At 42.3% G+C, this 18068-nt stretch overlaps 1 protein-coding gene across 5 annotated transcripts in view; it reads left to right on the forward strand.

The window, feature by feature from the left end:
- Positions 1-18068, forward strand: part of PLEK (pleckstrin) — a 217683-nt gene that overhangs the window by 76471 nt on the left and 123144 nt on the right. For 2 of the 5 annotated variants that reach the window (XM_053284484.1, XM_053284483.1), the window contains exon 2: positions 1929-1999. The exons of the other annotated variants lie outside the window; for them this stretch is intronic. In XM_053284484.1, coding sequence (XP_053140459.1) covers positions 1929-1999 — 71 coding nt within the window. The remainder of the gene's footprint in view (positions 1-1928; positions 2000-18068) is intronic. 5 annotated transcript variants of the gene reach the window in all.

The raw sequence follows: 18068 nt of genomic DNA on the forward strand, positions 1-18068 counted from the left end.
TCTCCCTGTGGTTTCATGTAGATGTTAAACAGCATGGGAGACAAGACCAAACCCTGCGGGACCCCACAGGCCAATGGCTATGGAGCTGAGTAGTAGTCCTCCAGCACCACTTTCTGGACCCTCCCTCCAAGGAAAGACTGGAACCACTGCAACGCAGTACCTCCGATTCCCATACTCGAGAGATCTATATATCTGTATAGATTAGGAATCATCCACAGCTAGATGAGTTATGTTTATAAATAAGGTTTATAAATAATTATAAATAAAGTTTGAGTGCTTCAGAGTGTTGGCCTTAAGAAATGTTCCTTCTGAGAAAGTTCTTCCATAGTTGTCCACTGGTCTTTTGTCTACATTTGAACTTATTTTGAAATTAAATGTGGGTAACAGAGATAAGATGGTAGAAAGTACGTGTTTGATGTAACCCATCAATTTCATAGCAGTGATATAATGTTATTCAAAATATGGTTTTGAATAATCATGTCTTACAATTTAAATCTTGGTGTTGATTTTACTCAAAATTTATTAATTTTAATTAATGGATGGGGTTACACTCACCCAGAAGGAACAGGTACATAGTTTGGGAGTGTTGTTGGATCAAAGCCTCACCCCAGGGGCGTAACAAGGCTGGAGTGGGCCCAGAGACAAAATTTTAAAATGGGCCCCTCGCTGATACACACACACTTCACATGTGACTTGCCTCTAGGGGGCCCCTTGAGGTGTGGGGGCCCCCAGGCAGCCACCTCCCCTTGCCTAATAGTAGTTATGCCCCTGCCTCACCCTGGTATTTCAGGTGGAGGCTATGTCCAGGATCACTTTCCATCAGCTTTGGCTGATTCATCAGCTGTGTCCATTCCTTGAAGAGAATGATCTCAGAACAGTGATGCATCATTTGGTAACCTCCAGATTGACTATTGCTATGCGCTCTATTTGGGACTGCCTTTATACGTAGTTCAGAAACTTCAGTTAGTCCAAAAATGTGGTAGCCAGATTGGTCTCCGGGATAACCCAGAGAGACCATATTCTACCTGTACTTAAACAGTTGCTACTGATATGTTTCTGGGCAAAATACCTTTATTACCTTTAAAGCCCTGAACAGCTTAGGTCCGGGTTACTTTAGAGATTATGTTCTTCTCCAGTTTTTCTCCATGTTAAGGTAATCTGGAGAGGTCTGTCTCCAATTACCATCAGTATGTCTGTTGGCAACTTGGAACCGGGCCTTCTCTGTAGCTGCTCCTGGACTGTGGAATGTACTCCCAGCAGAAATCCATGGTTTAGAAACATTACTAGCCTTTAAGAGAGCCCTTAAAACTTATTTGTTTGGTCTGACCTTCTAAGGTTTTTAAATTGTTCTTACATGTTTTAAACTGTTTTAAAATCTGTTTTTAAATCTTGTTTTCAGCCGATTGTTTTAGATGATTGTCAGTTAATTTTATGTTTTTTGTTGTGCACCAGAGCCTCTGATTGGGGCCGTATAAAAATATAATAAATCAAGAATGAATTTTTTTCTGTGAATTAATCACTTAGCAATGTTCTTTCCTTTTTGAATTGATCTTGATTGGCCTGAGCATGAAAACCAGGGAATGGACTAACCAAACATTTCTCAAGTGGAATGAACAATGTTTGGAGGGCAAACCTTTATTACATAGGTTTCTGTAGTTGGCTTAGCTCTGAGAAGGCCTCTGGAGTCAAATAAAATATTTGATTTTTCTCAAAATGGTTTTTGCTTATCTAAAATAGCAGTGCATTTAATGTAATGTACCCATGGTATTATATTTTTCACAATATTGCTTGTCAGACTTTGCCTTCTGCTTAATACTTGTAATGTGCTTTACATAAATTATCTGTTTTCATTAGAGTAACAAAGTTCATTGCAATTGCTGAATATACTGGATTAATATATCATGTTGTTCTTCCACATTGTCTTCTAGGCTCTTGCCCTTTACAGTTTCTTCACACATCTTTCACTAGCTGCCTCTCAACTGCAGGATTCACTTGTACAGTAAGTTAACTCAGGGCCTGGGACTCCATCTAATTAACTAATCTTCTCTTCTGACCCTTAAAAGGCCATAAGCAGCTTTTCCCAGCAAAGCGGGTGAACCTTTGGGCATTTGCAGTTACATTCTAAATGTCTGTCTTTTTAAAACTGCACACACACACAAATCTTCATGGCTGTTGTACAGACTTGCATTTATTTTTAGTAAGGGTTGCTATGTATCTTTTTAATGTTTTGAGAAATTGTCATGTTATTACATACTGTCTACTTGTTAAAATGCAAGTTAGCACTTTTCTAAGCTCAAAGAAGAAAGGTACTTAAAGCAAGAAAAATGTCTCATGTAACGATTTCTAAGATGTGTAAGCTTTTGTATTAGTTGTTGCTTAGCATTTTTAAGGGTGTTCTGTGAACTCAAGAAACTGACAAGTTTATCATGCTATTTTGAAAGCTGATGAACATCACTTACTAATAGATGCACCAGGCTAATGAAAGAGAAAGCAAAAGGTTTCTTATTAACCCTCATCTGGAGTCATGATTTTTTACACATAGGTAGGACTTCCTACTCACAAATAGTCCTATTGGTTACAGTGGATGCCCCCCAACCTTTTCAGGTCACAGAACCCTCAATAATTAACATTTCACTCCAAAGAGAGTAGAGGTGACCTCCCTCTCCCCATTCCAAGCATGGCACCCTGTGTGACTGCATGATTCATTGAGAATCATGGAAAGAAATCATGAGGATTTCAAAAATGAATATTTCAAACCCCACACTAATGCAGATGCATATTTCAGCATCTTAGTTCTCAGCATTTCAGCTGAACGGTCACACTGTGACTGAGTTAAAGGCAATCTGGGAGCTGGTCAAGTGCATTCTACAGGGCAGTCACCCACAATCATCACATTTTTTGCTTGGTTTCTTGTCGGCTGTCCTGGGCGCACACAGTACCAACATCGTCTGTCCATCCAAGCCAAACACAAATTTATTTATTTACTACATTTTTTACACCGCCTTTCTGACTTGACAAAGGCACCCAAAGCGGTTTACAATATTAAAAGAAGCAAATTACAGAAGATTAATAAACATTGTCTCAGGCTGTTGGTCTTTTCAGGAGCTGAGGACAAGAGCTCCCTGGCCTGGGTGCATCCTTTCTTGCCTTCCTTTCAGGGCACACTGGTCTTTCAGTACTCCTGGGAATGAGCAGGGGGTGGGGGCTGTCCCAACAGTGCTTCCCTTTGGGAATATGGTTGCATCTCTGGGGGTGTGTCTGGCTTGTTGTGTCTCATAATGCCTACGCAGATCAACCCCTTGCTCAGGAGAACCTTTGCCATCTATACACTAGGGAAAGGTTATCCCTCACCACAGTCCTCTGTGGGCAGGTTCAGATGAACATTGTCCTGCAAACGCAAGAACATCAAGTCTGTGGCAAGGATGCACAGGCCCTGATGTCACTGGTGGATGAGCCGATGCTCTTCTGGCACATCCTTTAATCACATCAGAGGGATGCTCATCTGAATTGCCCCTCTGCACACACTCCAACAAGGTTTGGAGAGCATGTAGAGGGGTGATTCACCTGAAATAGCCCCAGGTTTTGTTCCATGGCTGTACACTTTGTTGCACAATTTGCAGACATGCTTGTCTTTGTTGCAGTCCTCCAGCTTGCTTCCCAAAGTAAACATTCCCTGTCAGTGGGTAGGATGTCTTTCCATCACAGCACCATCATATTTTCAAACGGCGATTCTTTGACTTCTGAGAGGTCAGATGCTTTCAAATGCTTTGCTTGTTCCAAACACTAGATCTGACACTGTGAGAGGGGCTGGCTTCATCTACTCTAACTCGGGAACACAGAACTATGGAGTGCCTCAGACTGGTTTTCAGACACTGCCATAAGAACAGCCCTTCTAGATCAGGCTCAAGGCCTATCTAGTCCAGCATCCTGTTTCACACAGTAGCCCACCAGATGCCTCTGAGAAGCTCACAGGCGAGAGGTGAGGGCATGCCCTTTCTCTTGCTGTTGCTCCCCTGCTGCAACTGTTATTTAGAGCCATCTTGCCTCTGAGGCAGGAGGTGGCCTATAACCACCAGACTGGTAGCCATTGATAGACTTGACCTCCATGAATTTGTCTAAACCCCATCCAAGCTAGTGGCCATCAACACATACCGTGGTAGAGAATTCCATAGATTAATTATATGCTATGTGAAAAAGTACTTCCTTTTGTTGGTCCTAAATTTCCTGGCCTTCAGTTTCATGGGATGACCCCTACTTCTAGTGTTGTGAGAAAGGGAGAAAGTTTTCTCTATGTCCTCTCTGGTAAATTTTAGCTCTGGTAACCTCTCACTTAGATTACAGCAATGTGTTGTATGTGGGGCTGCCTTTGAAAATGGTCTGGAAACTGCAGCTGGTACAAAACAGAGCTGCAAGTTTATTAACTAAGATTTGATGTTTTGATCATATTACACCAGTGCTTAGTCAGCTGTACTGGCTCCCAGCCCATTTCCAAGCACAATTCAAAGTGCTAGTTTTAACCTTAAAGCCCTAAATGGCTTGGGACCAGGTTACCTGAGAGAGTGCCTTGCCCCATATGTCCCTACCTGTTCCTTAAGATCTTCAGAGGCCCTCCTCTGGATGCCGCTGTCAAATGAGGTGAGGCAGGTGGCTATCAGGGAGAGGGCCTTTTCCTGGTTGCACCCCATTTATGGAATAGCCTCCCCAGTGAAATTGGCCTGGCTTCATCACTTTGTTATTTTAGACGCCAGGTAAAGACCTTTTTGTTCACACAGACCTTTAAATTTGGGTTTTCAGATTTGTTTTGATTTTTAAGTGATTTCAAAATGAGTTTTCAAGGTGTTTAGTATTGTATTTTCTTTTAATCTTTTTTTTTTTTGTCTATGATAATTTAATGTGTTACGTGTTTTTGTATGTTTTAATCCTTTGCTGTGAGCTTCCCAGAGAACAATTTTTTATGGGGCGGCTAACAAATAAAGTTGTTGTTGTTGTTTACACAGTCAGACAAGTGTTATTGACTGGTTTGTGTTATCCAGACATCGAGTCCTTCCCAAGGACCTGGGATGGCTGAATTTTATTGTCAATGTTGTTGCTGTTATTATTATAGGATATTGTCACAGAATATAGGCTGTTCCGAGTAGAGTTGCTGTTTGTAACTGGCTGATGGTGATTCCTGTGGCCCCTATGGTGTTGAGGTGCTCTTCAAGGTCTTTTGGAATTGCACCTAGGGCACCAATTACCACTGGGATTATTTGGGTCTTCTTCTGCCACAGCCTTCCAATTTCAATTTGTAGACCTTTGTATTTTGTGATTTTTTCTATTTTTCTTCTATTCTGCTATCCCCTGGTATTGCTATGTCAATTATTTTAACTGGTTTTTCTTTCTTCTCGACTACAGTTATATCTGGTGTATTGTGTGGCAGATGTTTGTCTGTTTGTAGCTGGAAGCCCCATAATATTTTTGCATCTTCATTTTCTACAACCTTTTCAATGTTATAGTCCCACCAATTTTTGGCTACAGGTAGCTTGTATTTTTTGCAGACGTTCCAGTGTATCATCCTTGCTACCTTGTCATACCTTTGTTTGTAGTCAGTTTGTGCGATCTTTTTACAATAGCAGATTAGGTGGTCCACTGTTTCATCTGCTTATTTACAAAGGTGGCACTTGCTGTTTGTTGTGGATTTTTCTACTTTTGCTCTTATTGCATTTGTTCTTAGTGCCTGTTCTTGTGCAGCCAGTATTAAACCCTCTGTTTCTTTCTCCAAGTTGCCATTCTTAAGCCATTGCCAGGTCTTGGTGATGTTTGATTTTCCAGTTATATTGTGCAAATATTGACCATGCAGTGGCTTATTTTTCCATTTTTCTGCTCAGTTCTTGACTTGTTCTTTCTTGTAGGCCTGCTTTCTTTCATTGGTGTTGAATAGTTTCTCATTATTGATCAACTTAAGTGCATCTTCTTCACTGTCCTTTATATATTCTTCAAGGCCTCTTTTTTCCTCCTCTTTGATGGACTTGCAGCATTCCTCTTCCACCTGAGCTGCGAGGGAGGTATAGCCTATCTACAAAACTGCGGGGTTGCAGAGCATGATTGATGGTCATTATTTTCCTGGTCTTACGATCTAGCATCTCTAGCTCTGCCTGGGTCCAGTCTATTATTCCTGCACTTTATCTGATAATAGGTATAGCCCAGATGTTTATGGCTTGTATGGTGTTCCCACCATTGAGTTTGGACTTGAGGATTTTTCTAACTCTCCTGATGTATTCACTTCTAATTTTTCTTTTAACTTCAGTGTGTGCAATGTTATCAGCCTGGAGAATGCCCAAGTATTTGTAATGTTCTTTCTCTTCCAGGTTCTTGATGTTGCTTCCATCCTCCTCCTCCTCCTCCTCCTCCTCCTCCTCCTCCTCCTTAATGTAAATCTCTAGGCCGTGTACAAATTTTAATATTAAATAACACCTGTCTGACTGTGTAAACAACAACAACAACAACAACAATATGATTATGATTTTTAATATTATTTCTTGTTTACACAGTCAGGCAGGTATTATTGACTGGTTTGTTTTATCCAGACATCTAGTCCTTCCCAAGGAACTGGGATGGCTGAATTTTATTATCAGTGTTCTTGCTGTTATTATTATAGCTGTCGTCACAGAATATAGGCTGTTCCCAGTAATGTTGCTTTTTGTAATTAGCTGATGGTGATTTCTGTGGCCCCTATGGTGTTGAGGTGCTCTTCAAGGTCTTTTGGAATTGCACCTAGGGCACCAATTACTACTGGGATTATTTTGGTGGTCTTCTGCCACAGCCTTTCAATTTCAATTTGTAGATCTTTGTATTTTTTTTTTTCTATTTCTTTTTCTTCTATTCTGCTATCATCTGGTATTACTATGTCAATTATTTTACTTGTTTTTATTTTCTAATCTAATCTTCCATTTAGGTGATGTACTACTTTTTTTTTTTACAGATCCACTGATCTTATATCTGAGCTCTTGTGTTGTTATTGTTGCTGCACTGTACATTAGTTAGTTTGTTTCTTGCAAATTATTGGTTGTTATTTCTGCAAGTGCAGCATTGACATCTTTTAATGCCTGAGCAAGTTGTTTTTTGGCAACTGTTTTTAGAGCTGGAAGTCGAACCCTGGTGGTTGTTTGGTTCATGTGCTCAGTTATTTTTTGCTTTAGTTCTTGTTGCTTTTCTGTTAAACGGCATTCAGGTTTTTGAGGTGAAGGGAAAGGGGAGGTTGCCTGGTTTTGATTTTGAAACAGTTCAGCAACAGTGGCATCCTCTATTTCCGACACCTCCTCCATCTGTGCCTGAGCAACTTCTTCAGTTGGTGGTAATTCTTCTTCCATATCTTGAGCCTGTGTTGCTCTTTGCAGTTCTTCCAGCTCAACTCCTGTGAATACTTTATTTCTTATTATGAATCTTCTCTGGTCTGCTAGCCTTTGTTCTGTTATTTCTGTATCTGGATGCTTCTCTTTCCAAATTTGGTACATTCTTTTAAAATAACCTCTTCTAGTTGGACTAGACTTGTAGTAGCAGATCATTATTTCCTTCTTGGCATTTTTTGTATATTTTTTCCGGTTAAGCAACGTTTCTTCCAGTAACCTTGCAGTTTCCGGCCCTGGTTGCTCAATTGAAGATCCTGAGTCCTGTAGCCCACTTGCCACCAGATGTCCAGGGACTCCAGCACCTGGCGTGGTCCTTGTTGACCAGGGCAATGACCGATCCGGTATAGATTTATTAAAGTTATGTCTCACCATATTGTTGATGGAAGACACACTCTTTGTCTGGCTCCTCTGATGAGACCTGTCCAGTATGGTTGGACCTCTGGCATAGCTCTCACCTTCCTCAGAGCACACAAGCCCCACAACCACGCCAAGGTAGTGTCTCACTGGGGGTATTATTTATTATTATTATTATTATTATTATTATTATTATTATTATTATTATTTATATCATATCTCCCTGTAATAACCTCTTTTCCAAACTAAGAACCCCCAGATGCTGTCCAGGCCCCTCATCATATTGGCTTCTCTCTTTCCCTGGCTGGGGAAAGCTCGGCAATCTTTCCAGCCGGGAGGAAGGGGTGGCAGGAGTAGCAGAGACTGTGTGCCTGCCAGAATCTTCTGCACGGTTGGCTGGGATTTGATGTGAACACCCACACCTTAGAGGGAACAGTGTTGGCCGCACCATAGATTTGTATAAGTGCATTATAATTTTCCCCCAGTCCCCTTCCTAATGATGCTTAGCATGAAATTGGCCTTTTTCACAGCTGCCACACACTGAGTTGGCAGTTTTCCACCATCATCATCAGGGGAAACAAAACTGAAGTTTCCAAAGAGAAATAGGGTGTTCTTCCCCATTCCAAATGGCTTAAGATGGGCATGGGATATAAACCACCCCACCATAAGGATTTCCTTCATTTCTTGAGTGGTTTTTCTCCCAGCATACTTATAATGGGAATGGGATAGTCTCTTTCCACTATAGAAAGCCCATTCTTTTGGGGGTGGTTTTCTACGCTGTATCATTTTTATTAACAACATAAATATTGTAACTGGTGGGGGGGGCATACTGTGGATGTATCATATACCAGAGTGCAGGTAAGAATTTGACAACAAGAGCATAGCTGGTGGGGGGGCCATACTGTGGATGTATCATATACCAGAGTGCAGGTAATAATTTGACAACAAGAGCATAGCTGGTATTGCAGTGGTTTGCTTATTTACACACCTGGGGTTGGAAATCTATCCCAAAATCTGAATGAGGGTTAAATCGTTTGAATAGTGGTTTTATTTTTTATAGAAGGAGGAAACAAATATAATATCACTCTAATACCGAATTGCTTTGAAATGCCTCAGGATTCCTTAAACTAAATCTAGCACAACAGCAAACAAGCAAAATTGGAACAAGTGGAGAATTACTATTCACGGTGACACATAGACAATGGACCAGTGTCGTGCCTTCGCATGTAGGGCAGGTGCACAGCTGCCAGGAAGGAGTATTGCAAGACCTCTGTTGCCAGTCAAGAATAAAGGGGAAAGAGACCTCCCCTGCCAGGTCTCCAATAGTGACAGGAATTCAGCAGTACTGCTCTCCTGCATGAACTACACTTACACAGTTCAGAATACTGGAATGTAGGCATGGTGAATCTGTTCCTGCTCCAGGCAGGAGTAAGCTGCATGTGAGGACCCAGAGGTCCCAGACTACTGAATGCCTCAGTTTCGAGAGAGTGGATATGGTAGGAGAGAGGTGTTTGAGGTTGGAGGCACCTGCTGTGCTTTCACGCAAGAGCTGGACTAGAGCAAATAAACATGTCTCCTTGTCCTGGTTCCAGTGTGCATGGGTAGACATGGCATGTCACAAAGTTACCCTTGTGCAATTCACAAGGGTGAGATCATGCTGATCTCTTTTTGAATTTTATTCTGATCTCTTTTTGAATGATCTCACACAAGTCTCTTTTTGAATTTTATGAACTAGTGTGATAGTGGTTAAGCAGTCACTAAAATAAAAATGCATTCTGTGTTTGCTACTTGGCTAGATTTTAGAATAAGAGAGAGACTGTACCTATATTCTGTGGAATGATGGGAACAAGTTCTTCCTGATCCCACATCAGTATAAATGCTGGAAAACAAGAAACCCTAAAGCTATGCACTTGCTCAAAAGAGCAAGTAAGCCAGTGTATTTAATAGTAAAGTTTCATGATGTGCATTGTACCACCATAGATGCTTGACATTACAACTGTAAATATTGGGACCAGGCTATAAAATCTATATATTAAAAAGAAGTTGGAGTAACAACACAATTTCACCATAATTTAGTATGGTGAATAATACTGAATAATTTAGTATTCAGAAAGGTTCATGCTGTATATGAGGGAAAAGGTTTATGATGACTATAGGTAGGAACTAGGATGTGCTCAATAGTTCTAATGTTCATGGATCTTTCATTTGGAATATATAAATGAATTCTCACAGTATCAGAATTTATATTATTTTTACAGAAGACCCAGGAACTCTGTAAAAATCTGGCCGATAGACTATTTCAGGGCAGTGGTGGCTCTTACCTGAGGGCAGAGTGGGCAGCGCCTACCTGAAAATATGTCAGCCATTTTACCTCTTCTTTATGTCTTCTGTAACCATTTCTCTGACTGCTTCTCTGTTTGTACCTCTTCCCTACCTGCAGCCTGGCCTCACTGTTTATCTAGGGTGGGCTACGGTACCAGAATGCTGGAAACACCAATAGGAACACACAGAGTTGTTCAAATTTGAATATTAATAAGGCAGGAACCAATTACAAGGCTTGCCTTTGTTTTCAGAAGGTGGGCAGAGCTTACAAAGCCCTGAGCACCAATCAGAAGGCATCATACTGATTGATTCCTCAGACAGCCAATCAGAGTGCCCAGAGGGCGGGGAAGTCTTTTTCTTCTAACTACTTGTATTCTATTCAGTAATCTTTTGTTTGGATGTCCAAGGAGGATCCAGTAGAGACTGTGGGGGAGGAGTCAAGAGGAAAAGGGAAGGAGAAAATGGATTTGTTGCCAAATAAACTTTTAGTTACTTAAGATTTCCTTGTGCGTATGAAGGAAGCAGCTATAAAAAACTACTCAGAAGAATCCAATCACCATTTTGATTAGAGAGCAGGCAGGCAGGCTTGCTAGCTGTCTACTATTGCTAAGTCTGATCTTTTGCTGGCTTCTTTTTGTGTGTTTAGAAGGAAGGAATGTAACCTCTGCTTCTTCTTCCTTGCTCTCTGACCTGTATGCAAAGCGTTATAGCCCATTCCAAAAATGACATGCCATAAAGCATTGGAAGGAACAGCAAACTGTAAGACTGAACTAATTAGATTCGAAATTGGCAAAATAAGCAAGAAAGTTCTTTTAAGACATATGCATGGATTTCTGAGACCAAACTGCTTTTCAAATAATTGCAGAAGTGGCTTTCCATGTGGATGTGGTATATGTTAGAGAAGGAATGGATTCTGTTGGAAGGAAATAATTATTTATTTATTTATTTATTTATTTACACAGTCAGACAGGTGTTATTGACTGGTTTGTTTTATCGAGACATCGAGTCCTTCCCAAGGACCTGGGATGGCTGAATTTTATTGTCAATGTTGTTGCTGTTGTTATAGATATCATCGCAGAATATAGGCTGTTGTTGTTGTTATTATTATATGCTATGCAGAGAGCTAACCGGATTTTTCTCTGTATTGTGGCCAGTATCTGTAACATTAATATGTCCACTGTGTTTGGCCTATGGCTGCAATAAAAGAACTACTAATAATAATATGTCCACTGGCAGTGTGGTTCATTAGGCACGGATCGAGGAAGTGATCTCTATAAAAAACATTTGTTGCTTGCTCGGATGGGCACCCAAGGCACTCAGCTGTTCAGCAGGCATGGAGTACGGAGAGGATGTCCCTGTGCATCTTTGCTTCCCATGGTGTCCTTAAGTTACAAAAGATGATTCATAGCTGCATCAAGCATCATTGAAAAGCCTGTGGTCATCTCAGTCAGTTCAACAATGTTTGTTTTGTTTATTTATTTATACATTTATATCCTGCTCTTCCTCCAAGGACTCCAAAGCAGTGTACATTGTTATATTTATCCCCACAGTTAGTGGATGCAGACATGCACTAGTGACAGTCACCCAAGCAGATATCCACTAAGTGACTGTCCCAAATTCACTCCATGAGGCTGTTCACATGAGCAGCCCTATCCAGGCTTGGCAGCTCTACCTGGGTAGGGCTGATCATGTGAAGCATTGGAATTGAAGCCAATCCCGGGGCTGCCTCACCCAGGAATATTACGCTAGTTCGGGGTCATGTGAATGCTTGGGCTGCACCTAGCCCAAGCAGACACAGAGCTGGGCGTCTAGAGTGCCGGACTCATGGAGGAATCCCTCAATGCACTATGCTTGTCGCACAGCAGCGCTGGTCTTGTGGATGTGCAAGCCACACTGCAGGAAGTGCCACGGGATCATATGGAGAGAAGGTAGGTGCTCTCCTGCCTTCCCCACGCCTGACCTCCTCAGCCCAGCAAAAGGTCGAGTTTCATGGCTGAATGGAGCTCTGAACTTGGATCTACCTGGTCTTAGTCTAGCACTAACCAGGACTCCACACTGGCTCTCAGTTTGACTCCTTTGTGACAGCTAATACATATCCTGGAGGCTTTTCACACAGGGCTTTTATTGCGAATCCACACCTGATTGGAATGTGCCAGTCTGCATAATTGCTGGATTTACCTTGACCTCCTTGCAAGCTATCAGGGACCAGGACAGACAGGACTTTGATTTCCCCGAATGGAGGCTGCGAATTCTGGCTTAGCCCTAAGTATGTCCAGCTTTTAAAAAATCCTCTTGTTTCAGAGGCTTTTGAAAAATAACCTGGAGCTTGTGTTATACCCCGCAATTTCCCCTGTTATGTTTGGAGTGGTCATGCCAGTAAATCGGTTAAAAAAAAAAAATTCAATGAAGGGGAGTTTGACAGCTGTTTGGGGTATGGTCTGCTCTAAGTGATTTGCAATTGCAAGTGTTGGGTGTGTGTGTGTGTTGTTGATTGGTGTTACTCTGTTGAGGGAGGGGGAGGGAGAAATTCCTGAGAATTCCACAAGCACAGACTGCATAATGTGTGTCTTGCTATATTTTACATAGGCTTTAGATATGCAGAATGGATGTAACCTTTAGCCCTTTGTTGTCTAGGCTGATTCCATTAAGTGTGTGTGTGGTGGGTGATGGTGGTAAACATTATATGATGAAGGCAGTCACTCACAGAGGCAAGGCTTAAGCATCCTACTGTTTGATCCAGCTGTTTGACAACTCGTTCTTGCTCCTAACTATTTAAAAAAGAAGCTCTCTCACCTCTTCCTCTGCGTTGGAGGGAAAACCTGGAACAGGTACATGCAAACGCAGAGGAAAAAGATTTGCCAGGGAGTGCGTGGCCGACAGCTATGTGAACTGTCAAACTAATCCCCCGAAGTAAACATATTGTGAATCTGCTGCGAAGCAGATTCGCTCTTCAGATACCCCGAGGCATAAAGCCATGTGTGAAAAACCTCCTTGTGGTTTCAGGGAATTGGCCATCTTCTTTTTTTGTGTAAAACTATAGCGATCCTCCCTGCAAACTGTCACCTTTCTTATCTGCTCAGATTGAAGAGAGAGATATATATTTATCTTCAGCCATTGTCCAGCCAGACTGGATACAGGAAACAAATAAGAGGCAGGTAAATATATTGGGCTATATCCTGAGGAGGTTGGGATTCTTAAACCTCATTGGAATTAATGAGATTTAAGTTAGTCACTTAAACAGTCTAATTTATTCCATTACTGATTTTCTTAGTATACAACCTTTGTGTGTAGGAGAGCGCATCTGTGTGATTTTTCTTCTTAACTTGTTTGGAGGTTCTTAACCAGCTTGCAACTTGGGGCCCTAAACTGGAATTTAAAACTTCAAAGCTGTCACAATTAACTAGGGAATTGTTTATTTCTGCTATTCTCCCCCGCCTGCCTGAAGCACTTGTGTGGGTTTAGCATCTCAAGAATAGATACATATTTAAATTCCATAAATATCAAAGGGGGCAATTCTTGGAAGAATTTGTAGATGTTGAGATTGCATTTCTTATGGTGCATTGTTTTGAATCCTAATAGACGAACAATTAAAAGTTTGTGGATTGCCTTTGAAAATCAGCCAATTTTCATAACAGATTGCCTGCTTCTCCCCTCACCCCACTCCCATCTTATAGGGATGTGCAAACAGATTCAACCCCGAACCAGTTCGATGGTTCAGGGTCAAACCGAACACTCCCCACCCGGTTCGTCCGACCTTGGACCGAAACCCCCCAAATGGTTTGGGGGGTTCGCAAATTTATTTATTTATTTATTTATTTATTTATTTATTTATTTGGGGGAATTAAATACCTTTCCCCCCTTCAGGGGAGTTCCTTGGGGCAGTGTGTGTGTGTGGGGGGGTCTGCATAGGTTCCCCCTCCCCCTGTCAGCCTCTGTTATCACCCCCTCCAGCCCGTTTGGCCATTTCTTCGACCCATTCGGACCTCCATAGTTCAGCACGTTGCCCAAAATGGCTTCATGTGCTATGCTAGGCCTCACAGAGACCATTTGCGCGGCAGCCACCATTTTGGGCAACACACCAATCTACGGAGACCTGAATGGGCCGAAGAACCGGCCAAACAGGCTGGAGGGGGTGATAACGGAGGCTGGCAGGGGGAGGGGGAACCTCCACGGACCACCCTGCCACCTCAAGGAACACCCCCAAAGGGGGAAAAGGTATTTAATCCCCCCCCAATAAAATAAAATTCGCAAACCAGCCCTCCAGACTGAACTGAACTGGGGTGGGGGGTTCAAGAGGTGCCGGACCAAACTGGTCCAGTTAGGTTCAAGTCCGGTCCAGACTCGAACCAAACCGGGCCAGCCAGTTCTGTGCACATCCCTGCTATCTTATTGGGGACTAGCGGCTTGCCACAGGAGCACAGCCTGCTGTAGAATTTGGTATCAGCCCAAGAGGGGGAGTAAAATCAGGTAGCCATGAGTAGCAGGAGCTTAACCAGTGGAAAACCCACCTGGAAGTGGGAGGCTCCCCCACTGCTGAGCTAACTTCAGTCCCAGGGGAAGCCCAAGTTCTGATGGACAAATAAACATGCCTCTCAAAGCTCTGGCAGGAGCATGGTCTGGGGACACCATTTTCTAAGCTAGACACCTCATGGGAGTCCCGTGGTTCATGCTGCTAAGTTAGCAGTGCTAACTACTACATCATAACAGCCATGATGGATCAGGACCAACTACCCAGCACCCTATTTCACACAGTAGCCCATCAGATGCCCCTGGGAAGCCCACAGGCAAGAGCTGAGGACACGGCCTCTCTCCTACTGTTACTTGCCCACAACTGGTTTTTAGAGGTATCCTGGACCAGAAGCTTTTGCCCAGCCAAGGGCCTGTTTTGTTCTTAACCCTTCCCTTTGATCTGAAATCACGAGGTTGATGAGCCCCAGTTGGAACACTGGATCGTAGGTTCCAGAATTACTTGAAGTCTCTAGATTTGACCATGCCTTGAGTGGGACACTTGGTGGACGGCCCTGACCAACAAGAGTCCTTAAGAAAACTCTCAGTATTGGGCTTCCATAAGATTATTCTTATGTTCCGACTGCCTTACAGTTCCAGGATCCCCTGAGCAGAAAACTCCAAGGGAACTCTGTTGAGGCCGTCTCTCCCAAAGCAGGCTTTCCATGACCTAAACACTCATGCCTGGCTGCCTGGGAATCTCAGCACTCCCCCGGATTGTTGTGAGCTTGTGTAGAGCGACAGTCTTAGATACTGCACTTGCACTCCAGCAGCTCCTTGTCCTCTGCCAGGAAGACCTACTAAGGGACCTCGGCTCCCTCTCCACAGGTGAGGAGCATTCCTTGGCATCGCCACATGACAGCAGAATTTGAAGGCAGGTGAACAGAAATTTATCTCTGCTTCTAATTCCATATTCTCTTCTCTGGCCCTCTGGCCCCTGCCCATTCAGCTGTCTTTCCTTTGCTATCCTTTCCTTTTTATGCTTAGCCATTTTTGTTGTATTATTGCCAGCACGATCAGTATGCTGATGAGACCCAGCTCTACAGCATCATCCACATTATGCCATCTCCTGATTACACCATGTCAACATCATCAGGAGCTGGCATATCCTCCCTAAATGCCTGTCTGGAAGCAGTAATGGGCTGAATGAGGCCAAATAAACTGAGACTGAATCCAGATAAGACGGAGGTACTTATTGTGTGAGGTCAGAACTCTAGAGACCATTTTGATCTGCTTGTTCTAGATGGAGTCACACTTTCCCAAAAGGAGTAGGTACACAGTCTGGAGTACTTCTGGATCCAAATCTTTCCCTGGTATCTCAGGTTGAGGCAATGGCCAAAGGGCCTTTCTATCAGCTTTGGCTGATACAACAGCTGCATCCATTTCTTGAGATGAACAACCTCACTGGTACATATGCTGGTAACCTCCAGACTTGACTTCTGCAATGCACTCTATGTGTGTGTTTAGGGCTTTAACTTTGGCCCTTTGTAATGCCATGAATACAGCTGTGTTGCAGGGGAGATTCCAAAATATTCCTTATCATTGTCGTGTTTGTCCATGTGGATCGGGAGAAGTTGAGACGATGGCTCATGTCCTTTCGTATTGCCAAATTTATAGTGACATTAGGAAGAAATATATTTCTCCTCAACTTATCCTGAGGATTAACTGAAATTGACTATTTAAATTTAATTTTTAAAGGATTGTAAAGAGGAGAATTTATTCAATGTTGCTAAAGTTTGTTATATTTGTGGTGTTATTCGGAATGAAGTTGTTAAATCTAAATGATTTTATTATTGTAATTCTGGCAATTGGCTGTACTAATAAAGACTGAACACTCTATGTGGGGCTGCCTTTGTACATAGTCTGGAAACTCCAGTTGGTACAGAATGAGGTAGCCAGGTTGGTCTCTGGGTCATCTCGGAGATACCACATTACTCCTTTACTGATAGAACTACACTGACTGCCGGTAGTTTTCCAGGTAAAATACAAAGCGCTGGTTATAACGTATGAAGCCCTAAACCAGGGTTTCTTAACCTTGGGCCCCCAGATGTTGTTGGACTACAACTCCCAGAATCCCCAGACATGGCCTTTGTGGCTGGGGATTCTGGGAGTTGTAGTCCAACAACATCTGGGGGCCCAAGGTTAAGAAACTCTGCCCTAAACGGCTCGGGCCGTGGGTATTTAAGAGAATGTCTTCTTCATTATGAGCCCCACCACCCACTGAGGTTGTCTGGAGAGGTCCATCTCCAGTTGCCACCAGCTCGGCTAGTGGCCGCATGGGGATGGGCCTCCTTGGTTGCTGCCCCAAGATTGTGGAATGCACTCCCTACTGAAATACAATCCTCCTAATCTCTGACAACTTTTTAAAAGCATTTGAAAATCCACCTCTTTACCAAAACTTTTTCAGTTTTTTAAATTTTTAGGTTTTACTCTGTTTGATTTTAAATAATCTAAATTGTTAAGTTTTTGTGTATGTTTTTAACTAGTTTTTATGTTAAGTGCCCAGAGACAAAAGTTTGGGGTGGTGTACAAATCTGATAGATAGATAGATAGATAGATAGATAGATAGATAGATAGATAGATAGATAGATAGATAGATAATCTCAGAGAATTGTGTCTCTTCTTGGCATTGCCAAGGTTGCCAAATACTCCTATGTTGCATTGTGCTTCTGTTCAATGAATTTCATTTATTGTTTCACAATCCTAGTTTTTGCTCCTCTAGGAGTACCCTAACATTGATATTTGCCTGTGCCCAGACTCTGCTCCTTTGTTATTGCACATTTGCAAATTTGGTTTCAGAGCTATTTTTCCCCAACTCAAGCAAAAGCATAGCAACCAAGACACATCCCTGATCAAGCAACAAACCATCTGCCTTGGGGACAATATAAAAAATCATGGGTTACCAGTATATCTCTGAGGCATTTTACAGTATATTGTATTACCTTAGTTAGAGCAAATTTATATTTACCATTTTGGTAAGATAGTATACATCATGATGTGCTTTGAAGCCTATTTGGTTCTTATTTACCTACAGTGTGTGTGGCTTCATCTGTGCATTTGACTACAGTGGTGGCCATAAATCAAACACCAGACATAACTTGAATCAATTTGCATCTTCTCAAATGCAATGCATTTTAATGGAAGCTGTTTATACATTCACTTGTAAGTAAACACAGATGAAAGTACATAATTCATTGGGGGTTGTGGCAAGGTAGATGGCTAGAGCACAGGGGAGAAAAACTTGGCTCAAATCCAACAAATTACAACACACAGCACATTTGAAGAACTATGCTCTGGCAGTGCGTGCAACAAAGGAGGAGTATTTTTCTGTTCACATTGCTTTTACAAGCTCACATCCAGCAGAGTTGCCTAGTGTTGTGAGAGGGCTAGTACATGCCCTCTTCCCTTAAATGAGAATTTGGATCTATCAGTTACCTGCTGTGATGTTTTAAATGAATTTTTTTGCAGAGAAAATCTCTTGTATTTGGACTGGACTGG

Source organism: Hemicordylus capensis, chromosome 1, assembly GCF_027244095.1.
Source record: "Hemicordylus capensis ecotype Gifberg chromosome 1, rHemCap1.1.pri, whole genome shotgun sequence".
NCBI classification, from domain to species: domain Eukaryota; kingdom Metazoa; phylum Chordata; class Lepidosauria; order Squamata; family Cordylidae; genus Hemicordylus; species Hemicordylus capensis.